Raw genomic sequence first — 22,046 nt, 5'->3', positions numbered from 1 at the left:
GCTATTTTTTTGGTTGCAGCCGTCATTGTTGTTTGGCGGGTCCGGGCTGGGGATTCGAACCCGCCACCTTAGGTGTACGTGGCTGGCACCTTAGCAGGTTGAGCTATAGGCGCTGAGCCACAACATTATTTTTGTTGCTACTTCATAACTGTGATTTTTCTACTGTTATGGATCGTAATGTAATTATCTGATATGCAAGATGCATTTTCATTGTTATAAAGGGTTGAGAACCACTGGCTTAAGAGATTCTCTTGCCTCAGCCTCTCAAGTAGCTAGGAATACAGGCACCTGCCACAATGCCCACACACTTTTTCATTGCAGTTGTCATTGTCATTTTAGCTGGCCTGGGCAGGATTCGAATCCACCAGCGTGGGTATATGCGGCCAGTGCCCTACCTGCTGAGCTACGGGCAATGCCCCATTTTTCCTAATTTTTATTTTTTTTTAAAGTTCAGATTAATATGGGGGTACAAATGATTAGGGTACAAATTTGCATTTGTTAGATAAGGTCCCTGTTGTAGTTGTGTCCCATGCCCTTAAATTGTGTCCATTAGGTGTCCACTCTCCACCCCTCTCCCCCCAACTTCAATCTAATTGAGTTTGTTTTTCTCTTGTGTGGGAATGTATTAGTTTGGCTTTATCTTAATATCAAGTACACTGGATACTTGCTTTTCAATTTTTTTTTTTTAAAGTCAGAATCTCATTCTTGTCCCAAGCTAGAGTGTACTTTTCCATTCTTGTGATACTTTACTAAAGAGAATATCCTCCAACTCCATCCAGGGTAATACAAAAGATACAAAGTCTCCATCTTTTTTCTTTATTGCTGAATAGTATTTCATGGTATACATATACCACAGTTTATTAATCCATTCATGGGTTGATGGGCACTTGGGTTGTTTCCACATCTTGGCAATTGTAAATTGAGCTGCGATTAACAATCTAGTGCAAATGTCCTTACGATAAAATGATCTTCTTTCTTTTGGGTAAATATCTAGTAACGGGATTGTGGGATCATATGGAAGATCTATTTTGAATTCTTTAAAGATTCTCCATACTTCTTTCAAAGAAGCTGTGTTAGTTTGCAATCCCATCAACAGTGTCAAAGTGTTCCCTTCTCTCCACATCTATGCCAGCATTTGCAGCTTTGGATCTTTGTGATGTGGGCTTTTGTCAATGGGGTTAGGTGATTATCTCAGGGTGGTTTTGATTTGTGTTTCTCTGATGATTTGGAACAATTAGCATTTTTTCATATGTTTGCTAGCCATTCATCTGTCTTCCTTAGAAAAGGTTCTGCTCTTGTCTCTTGCCTAGTGTTAGATGGGATTATTTGCTTTTTTCTTGATTGACTAGAGTTCTCTGTAGATTCTATTTATCAACCTTTGTCAGATTCATAACATGTAATTATCTGTTCTTCAGCATTCTAAAGAGGTCATTTCATTGTCCTTTGGTTTTGGTTGCTTCTTATAAGAAGTTAATTGTCAAATATACAGTTGTTCTCTTGTATGTAACTTGTTTTTTGTTTCTCTGTAAGATTTTCTCTTATCTCTGGTTTGGTTATTATATATCCAGTTTCTTTTGTATTTATCATCTTACAGTTCACTACACTTTTTACATGTGTAATATGATTTTTTTCACCAAATCTGGAAAATTTTAGGCCACCATTTCTTCAAATATTTTTTTCTATCCCATTCCTTTTCTACTGTCTCTTCTGGGACACCAACCACACATATATTTGACTACTTGACCTGATACTGTTTCATAAATCATTGAGGTTTTGTTCATTTTTCTTCTCAATCTTTTCCATATTTCTAGATTGGTTAATTTCTGTTCATCTATCTTCAAGTTCACAGAACCTTTCTTTTGACATCTCTAATCTGTTGTTAAGCCAATTTGATGAATTTTTCATTTCAGGCATTATAATTTTCAGTTCTAGAATTTCCATTTGATTCTTTTTGTAGCTTTCTCTTCTTTTCTTTTCGTTTCTTTTTTTTTTTTTTTGCCAAGATTCCCCACTTCTTTATTCATTTGTAACAGTGGCTTTAAAATTCATGTCTGTGAATTCCAATATGTAGGTCATCTAGGGGCCTACTTCTACTAACTGCTTTTTCTTTGGATTATACTCCACAGTTCCTTGTTTCTTCTCAAATTGTTAATGTTTCACTGTACACTGTACATTATAGCTAAAACAGTGCAGAGACTATGAATTCAATTACCTTCCCTTGACCACTTTGAAGGTTGATTTTATACCTTATTCTTACTATACTTTGTTTATTCTTAATCCTAGAACATAATCTTTACTTCTGAGCCACCTTTGTCTCCCCTGATGATGACAGAAGCTGAAATCTCTTACTCATCTTTTTTAATCTTTCATTAGTATCTCTGGAGCAATTTAAGAGTCAGCTATGGATTTCAGGAGAGTTTACATGCAGACTGAAGGACTCTTCTTCCTCTTTTTTCCTCTATTTCCAGTCTTTCTGGCAGAAACTCAATCCTTTGACATCTCAAGTCAATAAAACTGCAACTTTCTCCTTGAATTTTAGCCACTTCAAAGCGTACAGGTTGGGAGTACTTTCAGGAGGAGCAGTTGTGTAAACATAAATCTTAGCCAGCATGATCCCTTCTTTCAAAGGTCAAATTCTTCAGAGTTGTTTTATATAGAATAGGAGAACCTCCACAGTTGACCACCTCAAGTTGGCCTAATTTTCATTAGACTGAACATGCACTACATGTATCTATCAGTAATAGTAGGCCTAGTTTTTTATGTTGCTCAGCTTGTTATGGTCTCCTGAGTCATCAACTTACAGAGGTTCTACTATATTTTACCCAAAGTTTATAACTGTTATTTATGAAAGAGTCAATCTAATACAAGTAGGAAGTTCTACCATTAGTAGAACTCTTCATGTGTCTTTTTTTTTTTGTTTTTTTTTTTTGACAACAGGGTCTCACTGTGTTGCCAAGCTAGAGTGCAGTGCTGTCATTATAGCTCACTGCAACCTCAAACTCCTGGGTTTAAGTGATCCTCCTGTCTCAGTCTCCTGAGTAGCTGGGAATACAGGCATGCCCCACCATGCCTGACTCATTTTTCTGTTTTTCATAGAGAATGTCTAGGTTCAAGTGATCCTTCTGCCTTTGCCTCCAAAAGTGCTACAATTGTTAAGTGTAAGCTGCCATTTCTGGCCCCATGTGTCTATTTTTAAAAAGGTATCTTCATCCCTCTAGTTGCCCATGCCCAAATCCTTGGAGTTATCCTTGAGAGAGAATTCTCACTCTAATTCTCTAAGCACCATTTCTAAAATAGATCTAGAAAAGTGATCCATTTTTACCACTTCCACCACTACAAAATGGTCCAAGCCATTATCATTTCCCCCTTAGATTATTACAAAACCTTTTTAGCTGGTCTCCTTGCCCACTTCATTCTATTCTACACATCACACTCCACAAAGCTTTAGTGATACTACTAAAACATAAGTCAAACAATGTCATTCCTCCGCTTAAACCTTTCCAATGCCTTCCCATCTTATTCACAGTAAAAGCCTTATAATGCTCCTCAAGATCCTTTGACACCTAGCTCCTCTATGATCTTTCTGACCTTTGTTCTGATCATTCACCCCCTCCCTCATTTTTTCCAGCTACAAGAGCTTTCTTTTATCTCTTGGACACTCCAGGCATACTTCAATTTCAGGGCCTTTGTTTTGGATACTGTTAGCTATTTCTGTGACACTCTTCTCCCAAACAGTTATATGGCTCACTTCCTCACCATTTTTAGGGCTTTGATCAAGTGTCACTTTCTCAGTGAAGCCTTCTCTGGCTAGACCTTTTAATATTTTAACTTCTTTCATTGAATTCATCATTCTCTATTCCCCTTCCCTAATTCTTTTTTGCTCATCTCATTTATAATCATCCAATATACATACAATTTTCTCTTCTTTTGTTATTATCTATCAGTATGAACCTGTAAGATCCATGAAGGCAGGAATTTTGGTATGTTTTATTCACTACTGCTCTCTCCAGAGCCGAGAACATGTCTGGCACATAGTAGACATCAATAAAATATCTGTTGAATGTATGATTGAATCAATGATGTATTTTGTTCTTCAGCTATCTAAGAAAAAAATGTTGCAGAGCACTGTGTGTGAAAATATCAGAAAGTGAAAAAACCCAAGTCAACCTCAATGTATTGAACATTTATGTTTTAAAACATCATGGAAGTTTCTTTTATAATGCCCATAATCTATATGAGTTAGGACATTTGATATTACATGGAAATTATATATATACATATATGTATATGTAACAGGTCTCCCAAAAGTAGGCAATAGCTAACCAAATTTGACAATAATGGAATCTCAAAAGATGAATCTGTTAATAACCTGTTAGTAAGCTTGGCATAAATTTTAGAAACCTAGAGCTCTGGGTTATACAAGTAATTCAGGTGACAGTACATACAGAATTCTAACATGGTATTTCTTCAAAGAATATTTACTAAATGTCTTTATGACACTAGTAATAATACGGTCCTTATCACTGAGGATGGACAGAAGTATGATTACATAGTGTGCCAGATACTATTGCTGAAGTGGCTAAAGAAACACAGTTTGGGAATAGCTAAACTGAGATGGCCAAAGGCATAAAATAACTCCCATAACAAGCTGACAATCTGTGGCTTCAAGGACAACAGATTATACAGGTAAAGAAGAAAAGAAAGGAATTTCTAAGAGCACATACAAAAGCATGACTATAGAGCACAAGTTAAAGGAACTACAAGAACTAGCTTGGTGAAGCCGCATACAGCAAATGCAACAGATGAGGCTGATGAGACATGAAGAGGCTGGAACATCAGTAACTCGTTTGATTCCAACATATAACTAGGTAGACTTTTACTTGTAGAGAACGAATATATTATAGTATAGCAATATAAAACTGAAGTGTAAGCACTCAGGCTTATGAAAAACTTTCAAGGTAATCACGACTAGCAGCTAATTGAGTGTTTGATATTCATTCACTATGTGTTAATTTAACTGTATGATTAGCTGCTTACTACTGCTTGTTAGCAATGACTCAAGTGGGTACCAAAAATATAAGCTTGTTGGAGAAAAATCCTTAAAACTGAGAGAATTCTATTAATTCATTTTCTAGTAAATTGGCAAAGGACCATATTATTTGATTCTAAGGAGTGGAAATATTTGATTCAGAATACCGTTGTGTAGCAGGAAGACAGAATGAAAGACTCAGTGATTTAGAGCTATGTTACAGAAAATTTCTTTCAGATATCAAAGTCACAGAATAATAACAAAGTCATAGGAAATGTAGGAAGAGGCTACTTAACTAGCAGTCTTGGCTATCTAGGAAACAAGGAAACAGGAAGCAGGCAAAACTTCTGCTAACCAACAAGAGAATGCGAAGCTCTCGTATTTATTCATAGGTAAAGTTTCAACGTCTTCACTCAAAGTCTTTGCTCTTGTTATAATTTTAACAAACAAGGTACAGTATGTTAACAATACAAAATGGATGAGGGTGATAGGGATGGGAGTAAGATGTTATATTATGATTCACTGACGAGAAATTTAAGGTGACAGCTTTACTTAAGAGAGAGAAAAACTGTATACAGCAAACATGGGAACACAAAGTCTAGCAGTCCAAGGCATTTAGCTGGGTGGGGAGTAAAGGCATCTACCTAAACAGCTGTGCACACCTTTAAGCAGCCCTGAAAACATCACTAAATCAAAGTACCATGTCATTAATATCATCAATGATAGCCCCGAGTCATCTAGAAAATGTAACTTATGTTTAATGAACTCTTTTTTTAGAAGGCAGGGAAGCATGTAATACATTTTGGAAAAATCCATCAAAATAGTTAAAACAAAAAGCATGAATGCTTAAAACGGTAGGCTTTGGTAAATAATCTCAAAACCTCATGTTTCATTTTTCCATTGTCATTCCCACATTTTAAATTTGTCAAGGCCTGAAAACAATGTAGCTTTTAATGTGTTTCTTTTATACTTAAAGTAGCCTAATCATTCTATAGAGTTTTATCCTCTTAAAATAAATCACTGGATAGCTCAGAGGTTACCTTGAAAACTGTGGATAAAAAATGTGGATGAACTTTGGGTTTATAAACTGAAATAAAATGCAAATTTTTGTGCCTACATTTGTATGTGCAGTCTCTAGAAGTAGGGGGTCCATAGCTTTTTTTTTTTTGAGGCAGAATCTCATTATGTCGCCCTTGGCAGAGTGCTGTGGTATCACAGCAACCTCAAATTCTTGGGCCTAAGCGATTTCCCTGCTTCAGTCTCCCAGGTAGCTGGGACTACAGGTGCCCACTACAAGGCCCAACTATTTTTTGGCTGCAGTTGTCATTATTGTTCAGCATGCCCAGGCTGGGCTTGAACTCGCGAGTCTTGGTGTATGTGGCTGATGCCCTACTTATTGAACTATGGGTACCACCTGCTACCTAATTCTTAAAGATTATAAACCAAAAGAGACTTCAGAATATTGGGTTAGATTTAAAAATGCCTAAAATGAGAAAAAATAACTCATTTATTCATAGAGAATGACTAACCTATTTTAAATTTAATTAAAATCTACTGTTATTGTAATTAGCACCCATGCTATATATGGGTGAGAATATTTATATGATATTCAGTGTAAGGTATAATTTCTAAAACACTCAAAATATGCTTAGCTTAAAAAAATCCTGTTTGGAAGGGCAAGTACATAACCTATTATCTTAAGTTATTTAAATTTGTATATGCCATAACAAGGTATCTATGTGCCTAAAAATTTAATGCATTTGGTTTCTTATCTCTTACTAACATATTTGGACACATGTACTCATTCTGGCTAAGCTGTGCCCAATGAAGAATTATTAAATAAAATTTTTTTCCTATCACTGTACTATTCAAGAATGTTCACTGAAACTCTCTACTTAACATGTGTCTATACATTCTGACGAAAGAACCCTATGTCTGCTATTTATGTTATCTTTCCAGAATTTCTCTGCTGAAAAGTTTTCTTAACCGATCTTTACGCAATATATGTGAAGGCTCTCCATCTCTTCTGTAACACATATTGCAAGAGGTTCAGGGGATGCTGAATGCTTGTAGTTGCTAGGATACTCTCTAGTAAGCCTGTACCCTTCTGCTTCAACTGGTTAGGGTGTTTTGCTTATCAAGTCTGTTGGATTTGTTCCCACATGATAGTTTTCTATGTTGTGATTATAATTTACTTAAATATTATGTAAAGACAAAATAAATGCCCCCTACCAAGAAGTTTATTACTTATTTATTTATTTTGAGACAGAGCCTCAAGCTATCACCCTGGGTAGAGTGCCATGGCTTCACTGCTCACAGCAACCTCCAACTCCTGGGCTCAAATGAGTCTCCTGCCTCGGCCTCCCAAGTAGCTGGGACCACAGGCGCCCACCACAACGCCTGGCTATTTTTTGGTTGCAGCCATCGTTGTTGTTTGGTGGGCCTGCGCTGGATTCAAACCTGCCACCTTAGGTGTATGTGGCTGGCGCCTTAGCCACTTGAGCCACAGGCACCAAGCCAAGAAGTTTATTATTTATTTAAAAATTAGGCAAATGCTTTAAAAAGCTTCCAAGAAGGAGACTCATAGGCAAACAAAGAAAGCTGACTTATGTGGAGGTGAGACAGCTGGAAAAGACTAACCTAAAAATCTAAAAGGATTCTGTACTTGCAATTTTCTAAGTTCTAGATTCACTTTGGAAAAATCACATAAAAACTGTATACATGTATGTATTATGGGTATATTTACACAAGAAAGACAAAAGAGGAAATCCGATCTGTAGCTCTGTATCAAAAGACTGGTAAACAAACACTTAAATATTTAAGATATGTATGCATATACTTTTGTCTATTTTTAATAATTCTTACTTTGACTTTTTTGGTTAGGTGAATGCTTTTGATCAAGGAATTCTACTGTGTGTGATCCAGATGCTAAATTCTTCTTGCTAAATATCAGAAGTTAATGGCTTTCTGTAGATAATGCTTACCCTAAGTAATAAACTTAAAAGGAGGACAATTTAAGCACTGTGCCAATCTACTGAAGGACAAATTTTGCCTCTCTGGAGCTCTCAAATCACATTGTAAGAAGATGATTTTCTTTAAGCAAATGGCCCATTTGTGAAGGCAATAGTGTTTTCTCAAGAGGCAAATTAGTAAATATTTCCTCTTGGGGCAGGGGGGTTACCTTGGCCAACAGCCTAGAATGAATCTGATAATTTTATAGGGAACACAATCTGTAGTATGACTGTGGGAATTTTTTTTTTTTTGAGACAGAGCTTCAAGCTGTCACCCTGGGTAGAGTGCTATGGAATCACAGCTCACAGCAACCTCTAACTCCTGGGCTCAAGCGAGTCTCTTGCCTCAGCCTCCCAAGTAGCTGGGACCACAGGAGCCTACCACAACACCTGGCTGTTTTTTGGCTGCAGCCATCATTGTTGTTTGGCAGGCCCAGGCTGGATTCGAACCCACTACCTTACACTGTGGCTGGCGCCTTAGCCACTTGAGCCACAGGTGCCGAGCCAACTGTGGGAATTTTTGGCTGATATTTTCCAGCAAACCTTGGAAATATTCTCATTAGGTAATAAATCTTAATAATTTGGCTCTGAGAGTTAAAAAACTTATAACTTCTAATTTCCAAGTTTTACTGTTGCTTCTTATATACTGATTGTAATAGCAGGGATTTACCATGGATCTTTAGAAAACAGAGCTTACAAAGAAACACTATTTTTAGCAACACAAGAAATGTGAGAAAAATGTTACTTACACAGTGTAACTTGTTAAATATTTATTTCACTTTTAGTGTGTATGCATCACTATGAGAAACTATAAACTATAGTTATATTAGTGAAGGGATTCACTAGGGTCACATTAAGCAGCAAAAAGGAAATCTTCACCAAGTACTAAGAACAACCCCACAGTGAAGCATAAACACAACTACCTGGCTGTTTGTGGTAGGTTAGCTCTCTGCTTGTTAAGCAGAACCATCGTTTCTTGAAATTCTTTTTTCCAATCCGAGTTCTTCCCTGAGCTCTTTTATACATCTCACTGTCAAAATAACAGATGAAAACAGTTAGCTGCACAAATTAAAATAGGTAATCAAAAACAAAGAATTGCCCTTTTATTTTAAATTACATGAACAGTTGTGAGATTACATTAAATATATGAAAATGTCTTTGCCATTTATATTTGCCATCCTAAGGATATAAAAGTCTTAGTTTAATATTCTTATTTGTGCTATACAGAACAAACAAGGGCCAAATGAGTGATTCCTTCTCTTAACGTCCAATAATAACTACTCTAAGAACAAAGAGTTCTATTACTTTTTCAAAGTACTCCAATACCCACAATCTCACTTATAGTTGTAAAACAACTCTGGGACTATACAGACAGGGAGTCATGCCTTTCTGACATAAAGTTTGTAGGACAGTGAGGGTGACTTACCTGACTGATGTCTTAGGCAGTTCTAGCACAGAACACAAACCCAGATCTCCTCACTTTCAGACTCATGCTTTTTGTACTTAATATCTATACTGAAACATGACTTTCATGTCTAATTTCATTAAATTACCCTTCTTTCAGGTGCACAGGCTCACTCGTACCACTTGACTCTTTAGTTTCAGTAGATGAAATTTCATCCAAGAACTAAATGGGGAAATGGGCAAATATTACACTGTGTGATATGATACATAATAAAAAATTCAGTTTATCGTACATGTCACTGATTGTATTGTGAAGTTCTTCATTATTAAATAATAGACATAATACTACTTAACAAAACCCACATATTTAATTGGAGAGAAGACCCCTATTTACAAATGACAGATGTTCTAAAAAGTTTCTTCTTAAGTTATTTAAAACCCAGAATATATTTCCCTGTAGAAATAATTCAAACCATAATTCCTTAACTGCCATTCTGAAATATATAATGCTCTGAATATAAAGAATTTTTTTGTCTTTTATTCATAGTAACTTCATTGGGGGGGTATAACTTAACCTGAAGTGGTGTATGGCTATTTATAGTCTGAACTTAGTGTGAATAGTCACATAATATGCTACACAAAAATTAATGTATTTGATTATGGGCTACTTAATACCCTAGGGGCTATTACATATAATAAATACTAATTACCTTTTGAGACTCTGAAAAACTAAATTCTGCAATATTTCTGATCCCAAATCTTTCAAATATAGGATTATTAACCTTTACTGTAGGTAAAGGATCACCAAACTGTGGTCCAGCAGGCCTAATTTGATGTGCAGCCTGTTTTGGTAAGAATACAGGTTCAGCATCCTAAATCCAAAAATCTCAAATGCTCCAAAATCCAAAACTTTCTGAGTACCAACATAACATTCAAAGGAAACGCTCACTGGATGGATACTGGAAGTGTTTTGCACTTGATCTTAGCCAAAAGGCTGAGAAACGACATTGGAGTGTCTTGAATTTCAGATTTTCATATTAGGGATTTTCAACTGAGGCCGGGCATGGTGACTCACACCTGTAATCTTAGCACTCTGGGAGGCTGAGGCAGGTGGCTCACTTGAGCTTATGAGTTCAAGACTAGCCAGAGCAAGAGTGAGATCTTGTCTCTACTAAAATTGAGAAACTGAGGCAAGAGAATCTCTTGAGCCCAAGAGTTTGAGTTTGCTCTGAGCTATGACGCCATAGCACTCTAACAAGGGTGACAATGTGAGACTCTGTCTCAAAAAAAAAAAAAAAAGGATGTTCAACTGCTAAGTACATATACCTATATAATGAGAATATTCCAGAATTTTGAAAAAACCTGAACTCTAAAACACTTCTGGTCCCAATCATTTTGGACAAGGGATACTCAATCTGTAGTTGTTACATTTTTAAGGGTTACAAAAATAAAGAACATGTGGCAGAGACCTTATGTGACCAGCAAAAGCCTAAAATATTTTCTCACTGGCCTTTTATAGAATTTGCTAACTTCTATTCCGTGTAACTGATTTTAGCCCTGTATTTCACAGTTATGAAGTGTGAATGGGTTCTACCTGGAAATCAAATTACCATTTATAAACTTTCTATGGAGAATGTGGGAATGTGGTGGCTCAATAAAATTTGGAATATACACCTTTAGCAATGACATTCATCCAAAGAAGAGCATTTTACTTCATAAATATGCTGCCTTGGCTGGGCATGGTGGCTCACACCTGTAATCCCAGTACTTTGGGAGGCTGAGGCAGGAGGATCACATGAGCCCAGGAGTTCAAGACCAGTCTGAGCAACATAGCAAGACCTAGTTTCTACCAGGGGAAAAAAAAAAAAAACCCCAAAAAAAAACAGAAAAGAAAAAGAAAAGCTGCCTTGACTTCCTAGCTTCCTAGCAAAGGGAAATTCACAGTTCAAGGAATAATTCTTGTTCTTAGTGAAGAATCCTATTTTGTCCCCTAAATGAACTCATCCATTTGTTTAGTTCATTAGCTGGATATTACAAACTCAGAGAAGGTCTGCATTTCCTTTCTTTTTCCTTTATACTTTTCTATGTTGTTCTGCTTAGGACTTAAAAACAAAGCACATTTCAGTAAGCATGATATTGAGGCGCCAGTGACTAATCTAAAGTAGAACATGTAAGGACAATTCCGTGAGACTGGCTATAAGTTGCCCATAGTTGTAGGGCTTCCAAATGGAATGTTTACTTCCAGTATCCTGGAAGGAAATCTTGGTAAGTAAAAAAACAAGAACAAAGTGCCTTTGGCATTATATGTGGGTGATACAAGTACAAGTATCTAAGCTAAGGGAACTAAAACAATGTCCTACCACATCCTTCATTTCTTACAGATGCACTATCCACTAATGGAAAGTAACAGAGTTATTTGAATATTTCATATCTCAGTATTTATCAGAAGTCATTAACGGATTTAACAAATATTATAAATTTATAATTATTTACTATAATTTAAGGCACTATGTGATAAATATAGGTATGTAAAATAAAAGAAAATAATTAAGATGGACTATAGACAAAGTGAGTACAGGTCCCAGTTTGCTGACAACCATCCCTGTTAGGACTAACCCTGTTGTCCCACAATAGTCACAAAGAATACTTCTTTTCACTCTTAAAAGTGTCCTACTTTCGACACTAAATTATATGGTCACTGTATTTACTGAACTATTAAGGTTATGCTTCCTAAAGTCTGTGGGAACAGTATACATTTCAGAGTTATAACTATTTTCTTCTGGAACAATGGTCATTGTTACTAGTGAGAGTGTCGATATAAAATGAGAAATGTGGCTTCTTGAGTTTTTACAATTTCTAGCACTGCATATATCCAGATTTAACTAGTAAAAAATAAATAAAACTAGGTACTGTGGATTAGGGCAAAATATCCCATGCCAGCTTAGGAGTCTAGAATGAAATCTGAGACAGGAGGTGTACTATGGTGACAGTCCGTTAGAATGTGAGTGGGTGACTCAGGGTAGATCAGGAACAGACTAAAGTTCTGGCACTCTTAAATCCTTTTTCTACTGACATTATCAACTCTACACATTCTATCAGGGGAAAATAAAATCAGATGCTACCATAGCCTAGGTCATAAAACATGGAAAAAAAGAATCCCCAAGGACCTCATAATCTTGCCAACAAAGTCTGCCTATACTGTCCCACAAATGTTTCAACAATGTCCTAAAAGTAAAAGGGCAGCTTTCTCTTTGCCTATTCTTTTGAAAGACTTTTCTCCTCATGAACCTTTAAAGGTTGCCTTAAAACATTTTAATTGAAAGTACAAGATTTTAAAAATTCCAATGAACTTTAATTTTTAAAATCATCATATTCATTGAATCCCTATAAGAATCTTAAAAAGTATTTTTTAAAAAGTCCAAACATATACATTAACAAAATAGTATGTTCTTTTTTTGAGACAGAGCCTCAAGCTGTCCCCCTGGGTAGAGTGCCGTGGCATTACAGCTCACAGCAACCTCCAACTCCTGGGCTCCAGCTAGTCTCCTGCCTCAGCCTCCCAAGTAGCTGGGACCACAGGCGCCCGCCACAACGTCCGGCTATTTTTTGGTTGCAGCCGTCATTGTCGTTTGGCGGGTCCGGGCTGGTGATTCGAACCTACCACCTTAGGTGTACGTGGCTGGCGCCTTAGCCGGTTGAGCTATAGGCGCCGAGCCAAAATAGTATGTTCTTGGCAATGAACATACTATTATGTTAGTTATGTAGTTAACATACGATTATGTTAGTTAGTAGTTAACTAATCAGGTTACAGAAGTTGAATGAAATCTTTTAAAATTTAGCTTTGCTAATTTGTATTCACTAAGGACTATAATAAAAGTTTCCTCAAGCCTAGTTTATACATAATTCAAAACAATTTTTTTCCTACAGAGTTTTATAATAATGTAAAATATTTTGTTTAAATGATTCAGAACTAAAGACTCAAGAAATTAAAGATGTGTTCAAAACATTCTCAACTTCTTAGTAATTTTTGTATGTTGTAGACCTAAGGTTAGGATATTATATACTGTAGGCTTTTTTTTTTTTTTGAGAGAGAGTCTCACTCTGTCACCCTGGGTAGAATGCCATGGCATTATAGCTCACTTCACCCTCAAGCTCTTGGGTTCAAGTAATCCTCTTGCCTCAGCCTGCCAAGTAGCTGGGACTATAGGTTCCTGCCATGACACCTGGCTATTTTTTTTTGAGAGACTGGGTCTCACTCTTGCTCAGGAAATTCACCCACCTTGGCCTCCCAGAGTACTACGTATATTTTAATATAGAGTAACTTTCCTCAGGTTACTACCATAAATCTATAAGGCTAGTGCCCCTACAGGTTAGGCACCGTATTCAGCCTTTACCCCCCCAGACCAGGGGTTCTTAACCAGAGGCAATTTTGTCCCTCAGAGAGCATTTGGCAATGTCTGAAGACATTTTTTAGCTATCAAATACTGCTAGCATTTAATGGGCAGAAGTCGGGGATGCTGCTGTATGTCCAATAATGAATAGGTAAACCCCTCACAACCAAGAATTATCCAGCTCAAAATGTCAATAGTGACACTCTGAGAAATCCTGATCCTACACAATTGTAACTGATGTTACAAAGATATTGGCAAAAATGGCTATTATTAAAATTTGTTTAGGTATTGTAGCTGAAAAACAGTTTTATATAAGAGGAAAAAGGAAGTCGTTCTGATGGATAGCTTAACCATTATTCTTTTAAACAGGGGACTTGTAGCAATTATATGAAATGTTATTCTCTCAAGCTATATGGCAAGAAATGTTAACATTTCCAAAATAAAACAATCATACCTTTTTAACTGCTATAATATATCCTTCTTCTTGAAACATTTTGAAAAATTCACACATGAATGTCTCTTTGAAACTTGACTAAGAAAAAAACACAGGATTTGTATGTGTTAAATAGGGAAGTAAGGATATAATAGATTGCATTTTTAATCTGAAGATTAAGGCCTAAAAGGATTCAATACTTCCACATAGTTACAGGGCTTGGAGCTGAAGACTTCTTGCAAAGCTGTTATAGATGATTGTGGCATAGACAAACAAATAAATAGATTACCCCTGCATCTTCTTAATACAGTGGCTCCCCTCTTAGCTTTATCAACTTAAATGAAACTGACCTCTTTAGAACATGACTAAGATGCTATAGCTACCTAAAAGACAGCTATTGTGTCTATATATATGTACTGGTCATTTTTGTTTTATTTTTAGAAGAAAGGATCATAGGATATAACAGCATTTAGAAGTGAAAAAATAAAAGATGTAAAGACTTACCTTGCTTTTGGATAGACTCCCCCAGCTTCCCAAGGTTTGAATGGTTTTTGAGATGAGAGTTAATGTTCTAACTGTCTGTGCATCCTAAAGAATGCAAAAAAGACCAAAACTCCTGTTAAGCTTTCAAGAAACATAATTTATATAGAAAGTAGAATAAATGGGTTACACTGCTATAAAATAGGGACTCAAAAATATGTATTCAAACTACCAACATAGTTAAATTCTAGCTAATGGTGGGTACAACTTACTTGTCTAAGGAATTAAGAGACTAAAGAAACTACATATAATTTGACAATTCTTCTCAAAATAATTTTACTTAATGATGTGTTACTTTTTAAGGCCATAATTCAATCAATATTACATATAAATAAGTTATCTCATACAGCATCACAACTTGGATTACCTGACAAATTATACTCACTTTTGGGATGTCAAAGGGATCTATCTATTTCTTCTTATAACTTAAAATGTGAATTTTAAGTTTTCTAAATTTTCTGTGTTCAACTCACCTTTAAGCAAATTTAATATTTATATGACTTAAGCAATCAGCTCTTGTCACTACAGAAGCAAAACCTAAATTCAGCTTAAAAAATGACAAGTCACCCAGTTCATACAGAATCTGATGGGAGGGGGTAACTATTTGTATCTATCATATAAGGTGTTTTTCAGGCTTGTCTACTTGAAAGAAGTAAATACAAATAAAATTACTAGATAGTGTTCCCTCATGAGTCCTTGTTCCTTCTTTCCTTTTCTTTATTAAGTTGAGGCATAATTTACAAACAGCGAAATAAACAGGTCTTAAATATATAGCCGTTTGAGTTTTCACCATATTAACTCCTCTATCAAGACATAGACCATTTTTCTTAGTTTAAGCGATTCATGTAAACAGTATCTTCCATATAAAGACATACCCAGAACTTAGAAGCAGAAAAGCATTAGTTTTTGGTAGCTGTTCCTTAATATGGGCAGAGAGTGGGTAGAGGAAGAGATGATGAGGATACAAGGCAATCTGGAAAAGAAGGACTATCTGGGACATGATCATTGTGATAATACTTAAATAGTTATATGCCTGAATTAAACTTATTCAGAAAATACTTTAGCTAGAACATCCAGGATTTCATTGTATCTCTAAAAAATCCCTACAGTTCTCTGCCTTTGAAGAATATAGAATTTTTAAAGATGTCCTCGTAAAGTGTACTTGAACTGAATTTCACCAAGACTTCTCTTTTCAAATTTTTCTCCCATCATGATTTTTCACGGGTGACTCTCCCTTACACAGATGACCAGGACCATAGTCATCTGGCACCTACTACATGGCCTGGCACTGGTACCCAGTAGATGCTATGTAGCATTTATTAAATTCAACTGAAATGTTCAATTTTTCACCTCAAAATAACTCGGCATACATTCACATGTCCTATTTTTTCCTTATATGAGGTCAAAGCACATGAAATTGCTTGGCTATTTTTTGATCAAAACAAAACCATTTCACATGGTTCATGTGATTCAAAGGAGCATTCTTTTTAAGGTTAACCCCATTTACTTTTCTTTTTTAGGTTAACCCCATTACTTTTTCTTTTAAAGACACTCTTTCTGCTGGGTACAGTGGCTCATGTCTATAATCCCAACTACTCAGGAGGCTAAGATAGAAGGATTGCTAGAAGCCAGGAGTTCAAGACCAACCTGGGCAACACAACAAGACCCCCAACTCAAAAAAAAATTAGCCCCCACGGCGGTGCCCCCTTATATTCCTAGCCACTCAGGACACCAAGACAGAATGATTGCTTGAGCCCAGGAGTTTAAGGCTGCACTGAGCTATGACTGTGCCACTGTACTCCAGCCTGGGCATTACAAAGAGATGATGTCCCTTAAAAAAAACAAAAAGCAAAAAGACATTCTTTCTGAATCCTTCAGGATATCAATTTGGTATTAGCAAGCATTCTCCTCTATTTAATTTCTCCCTTTCTGCTGGACTCTTTCCCTCCATTCATAGGTTTTCTCCACTTCGGAAAGATTCATCATTTGACAAGTCCCCTCTCTGAGCTACTACCTTTCATTCATCATTTACTAAGTATCTACTTATCCTAAAATCCGTAACGCAATCCACAGACAAAGATTATACACAGATAGTTATAAAACAGTAAGACAAATGCAATGACAGAGAGGCCACAGGATGGTATAAGCATACATTAAGAGAAGCATATAACCCACACTAATGGGTTAGAAAAGTGTGTCTTGGCTAGTCATAAAACGGATTATCAATGAGAGATGGGGGACATAATGAGAAAGATAGTTCTATCCTTTTGCTTTTTTCACCATGAAACTTCTTAAAGAAGTGGTCTACCATGTTAATGTTAACATAATCCATATTTTAAATTAATATTTAAAAAAAATTATTAAATAGTTTGGGCACTGTGGCGGGCACCTGTAGTCCCAGCTACTTGGGAGGCTGAGGCAAGAGAATCACTTAAGCCCAAGAGTTTGAGGTTGCTGTGAACTGTGATGCCACGGTTGACAGCTTGAGACTTTGTCTCCAAAATAAGTAAATAAATAAATAAAATAAAATAATTATTCATTCATGCATGTATATGTGCTTTAATTTGCCCATGTCTTTTCAGAGTAGGATAGACTCACTTTCGATATGCAGTAGAATCTCTGTAAGTTGACAACCCGAGAGACTGTAACAAACTCGGTCAACATACTGAGGAGGTCAAAATAAGGAACTAGGCCTACTGCACTGATATATACATATGGTACATGTCCAGTCTATGAAAATTAGCCAATTTAAGGAAGCGGTCAACTACAGAGGTTCTTCTTACGTAAAACTGCATTTACCTACTTATGCTTAAAGCTTCCATAATCTGATATTCTTCTCTACTAAACTGGCTTCTCAAAATTCAAAGAATATATACATATAAAATCTAAAAACCAGCTTGGTGCCTGTGGCTCAAGTGGCTAAGGAGCCAGCCATATACACCTAAGGTGGCAGGTTCAAATACAGCCTGGGCTGCCAAACAACAATGATAGCTGCAACCAAAAAATAGCCGGGCATTGTGGAGGGCGCCTGTGGTCCCAGCTACTTGGGAGGCTTGCTTGAGCCCAGGAGTTGGAGGTTGCTGTGAGCTATGATGTCACAGCACTCTACCCAGGGGGACAGCTTGAGGCTCTGTCTCAAAAAAAAAAAAAAAAATCTAAAAAAATCTAAAAACTATAATCAGTTATCTTTCCCAAATACTCTGTAACTTTCACTACTGGTCTTGACAATGTTATCACCTCCAGGTCACTGGGATTGTGGCCAGTTTCTCTGGTATGAACTGTTACTCCTTACTTGGTACTAATCAGGTTGGTAGTTTTGTTTCTTAAAAATTTTTTCAATGTGTTGAAATTATCTTCTATTTTTATTTATAAATATTAGTTGTCTATTTTTTGAGACTTTGGAAAGAAAAAAAGAAGTTAACTGATGACTCCAAACTGAACCTCAGAGTCAAAGCATTCTATGGTACACATACTCTTATCTGACAATGTGAATGTTACTTTCTTTGCATTATTATTATTATTGTTCAATATTTTGTTGCAGCAATCATCTGATTTCTTTTCTGAATGTATTTATCTTCGTTGGTTCTCTATGAGGTTTTTGCTTCTAGTCCTTATCTAAACATTGTTATTGTTATTAAATTTTAAGCCTTTTTAATTTTGTGAAGGCAGAAAGTGGAAACCAAATAAACACAGGTATAAGAAAAAATAAACTAAATAAAAAAATTTTTTTTCAATGTAAGCAAGTACTAGTTTTAGATTTATGTATGTAGTTCTAGATCATTCATTGAATGTCTTTGTCCCAGTTCCCCAATTAGATTGAAAGGTTCTTAAAAAGCAGAGCTAAAAGTAAAGAAAAATCAAGCAAGATTATATGACAGTTTTGAAGTAGTCCTTCTGGCATACTGACTGGAAAACAGTGACCTCAAATACAGTTTGTGGGTAGAAGGATTTTATTTCAACATCTGATAGAGGAATATGCAAATCTTAGTCTGAAAACAAAGCAAAGTCGTAAGTTCAGAGGTGGGAGTTCTGTTTATGTCAAGAATGCTGCTACTAAACTTTCATTACTCTGGAGTTCTGTACAGCTTTAGTAACTTAACAACAGAAAAGACAGCCTTGTGAACAAAAAGATATTAGCCCACTCTGTGCTGTGGCTACTCAAAGACCATGTATCCTTTGGCAAGAAAGGGTGGGCTGCTGCTACTGCAACATGGTTCTACTCAGTGCTCACCAGTTAAATGAGTGGTAACGCTGTGCAGCTGTTAAGAGGATGAGCAGGCACTCAGAAACCAGTCTAAAATCCACGTGTCTTCCCTATACTATATTATTCAATGAGTGACTCCTCTTTACTGAGAGTTTCCTAAGGGTAGGGAGTATCTTAATCATTATTAAATCTCCAGTGCTGAGCACAATATTTGATACATTATGGGTACTTGAATATCCGCATGTGAAAGAAGCTGGAAGGAATCTTAAGCTCACAGACTGTGGAGACTGAGTTAGAATCCCAGTTTAATCCAGTTCAAATGAAATAAAATCAAATTATAATTATTGGTTGCATGAGCTTGATTTTTGTTATCTGTAAAAGGGGATGATGACAGACTTTACCACATAGGATTACTAGGAGGACTAAATAAGTTAAAATGTATTAAGTAGTTGGAACAAACCTGGTACTTAAGTGCTAAATAAATGTTGGCTACTATTATCTGTTATACAAATTAGCAACTAAAACAATTACCTAATATTATAAAATATTTGGGACATAAAAGTTTAAAGAATCTGCAAAAATATACTATATGAGTAGAAATCTCATTTACATATATAGCAAAAATACTAAAGAATTTTAAAATATTAAAAAATAAACATGTAAATCTATGCAATAGAGATTTCGATTTCAGTAATGAAACAGGACTTCAGAATAAAAAGATTATATATGCTTTAAAAAATTTAAATCTCATATATTTATAGTGTCACCTCAGGGGAATAAAAAGTAATATGGTGATATTAAACAAATTATATTCTAATAAAAGTTTCTATATATTTTAAAAAAGAGCCACTTCAAATTTCTGTGAAATTTAAAAATATCTGGCTCGGTGCCTGTGGCTCAAGTGGCTAAGGCGCCAGACACATACACCTAAGGTGGCGGGTTTGAATCCAGCCCAGGCCCACCAAACAACAATGACAGCTGCAACCAAAAAATAGCCAGGTGTTGTGGCAGGTGCCTGTGGTCCCAGCTACTTGGGAGGCAGAGGCAGGAGACTTGCTTGAGCCCAGGAGTTGAGGTTGCTGTGAGCTTTGATGCCACAGCACTCTACCCAGGGGGACAGTTTGAGGCTCTTGCCAAAAAAAAAAAAAAAAAAAGAAAAAAAATTTTAAAATGTCTGTCTGCAAGGTTAAATTGTTTTAGTTAATCAGAAAAGCAGATTCTGTTTTTAAAAAGGCTAAATCTATCACTAGTATTGACTTGTATCCCTTGTATTATAGGAATTTAAAAACATACATAATAGTAGAGGAACAAATACAACAAATCTCCTTTGTATTCATCACCAAACTTTAATAATTAACATTTTATCACTTGTGTAATATTTTTTAACAATAATAAAACCCAGAATTTTTTAGCCTCATCTGAAAGACTAAAATGGCCAGGAGAAAGGCTGAGTAAATTTAAGTATCAGTTTTAAGAAAACAAAGCCAAGTAAAATTGGCTTATCTTTTCTTTTTTTCATTCTAATAAAAATGGAATAAAGCTTTGAGAAGAACAAACACTTACTGGATGATGAGGTCGCAAATGAAAAGTATGAGGTGATACTACGGCTACAGCAAAGAAACGAAGAAATACAAAGCTGCTCACTGCAGAATATTGAACATGAGGGTCATCTGCAGGAAAAAAATTGTGATATGTCATGCACAAAAATATTGAATCAAAAAACAAAGATGATGAAAGTAAAAAGTATCAAAAAAAAGTGAGCTAAATAGGAGAGCGATATAATTTGTCTAGCAAGAATTGAGTTGAAGAAATGATAGAAATAATTATGACTAAATTAAAAGAAAAACCCTATGGTAAAACAAATAAATAATAAAGAAAGTAAAACGCAAAGCTGCTAGGTTTCCAGAAATATTTTAACTTGAAAAACACTTCTTTCCTCATCTGCAAGAAGGGACTCCTAAAATTACAACAAAAATAAAAGCAGTATGTAGCACTACCTAGTGGTAACACTGAATCCCTTAAGACTAGGATATAGGATTGTCTTCACTTCTACAGCATTTCAGTTTTCCTCTCAAAATCTTGAGACTATCAAAGGTAATGCAATAAAAACAGTCAGGCGGAAATTTTACTTTAAAAAGCTGTCAACATTCCATATAAAAATGCAGATGAACTGAAGACTTCTTGTGGCCTTGATCATTCACCTACAGCCTTCCTTTTAGACTGGAGTCAATGCTTAACCCAACAATCGAATGGTAAACAAGCAGATGGTAAAGGGAAGAATCTCTGCGTTTGGTTTGAGCTTTAACTCTTATAAGTCTTTCAATAGGTAACCATCAACAAGTCATTTAATTTGTCATTCTTTAATATTTTCTTTTCACCAGCTGCCTATTCTTACCCCAGTTTACCTCCATCTTCCCAGGGTGGTAAGAAGAACAAATGAGAAAATAGAAATATTTTATGGCAACACAACAGCCACTACTGTAGTCTACAAAGGATATGAAGACATTAATATTTAAGCAAAAGACAGTTAAGGAGATACATTCGCATTTATAAAAAAACCATAAAGTATGTTTTAAGTCATTTATATAAACAAGAATTTAAAAGCTAAAGTAGATTTATGGCCAAGATCACTCGTTAGTATACGAGTGTTCTGGAGTAGACCAAACTCAAGTTTGAGACCCAGCTGGCCATGTCATGGATCTTAATTAAGTCACTCAACTTCTCCAAACCTTAGTTTATTATCTACCTAATGGAAGTAATAACTACCTTATGTGGTGCTGTGAAGATGAAAGTAGAAGATAATGCAGGCTGGCATTGTGCCTCTTCCCTTATGTAGTAGTCAATGGGTTATCATGATCTATTTAAAAATATAATTTCAATCGGTACTTCACCTTTGCTCCCTTTATTTTTGTTATGAAGACTAGATTTAGTACACTTACAGGTATTTAAAATTAACTAAATCTTTACTATAATTAGCAAAGACATTTAGATCTTAATTTATCTACTTTAGTACTGGGTAAATTTTTTTTTTTTT

The 22,046-nt window shown here is 35.8% G+C and overlaps 1 protein-coding gene across 2 annotated transcripts in view; it reads right to left on the bottom strand.

Moving 5' to 3' along the window:
* Positions 1-22,046, bottom strand: part of RASA2 (RAS p21 protein activator 2) — a 120,504-nt gene that overhangs the window by 13,454 nt on the left and 85,004 nt on the right. Inside the window, exons 15-19 of one of the 2 annotated variants that reach the window (XM_012804931.1) lie at positions 20,576-20,682; positions 14,773-14,856; positions 14,290-14,367; positions 9,594-9,667; positions 8,961-9,070 (exon numbers count right to left, since the gene is read on the bottom strand). In XM_012804931.1, coding sequence (XP_012660385.1) covers positions 8,961-9,070; positions 9,594-9,667; positions 14,290-14,367; positions 14,773-14,856; positions 20,576-20,682 — 453 coding nt within the window. The remainder of the gene's footprint in view (positions 1-8,960; positions 9,071-9,593; positions 9,668-14,289; positions 14,368-14,772; positions 14,857-20,575; positions 20,683-22,046) is intronic. The other variant, XM_003789446.3, reaches the window with a different exon arrangement.

The sequence above is a fragment of the Otolemur garnettii genome, unplaced genomic scaffold (genome assembly GCF_000181295.1).
Source record: "Otolemur garnettii isolate 467f Iridium unplaced genomic scaffold, OtoGar3 scaffold00032, whole genome shotgun sequence".
NCBI lineage: Eukaryota > Metazoa > Chordata > Mammalia > Primates > Galagidae > Otolemur > Otolemur garnettii.
The sequence above is the reverse complement of the archived record's forward strand: the minus strand, read 5'-3'. Positions and strand labels throughout refer to the sequence as shown.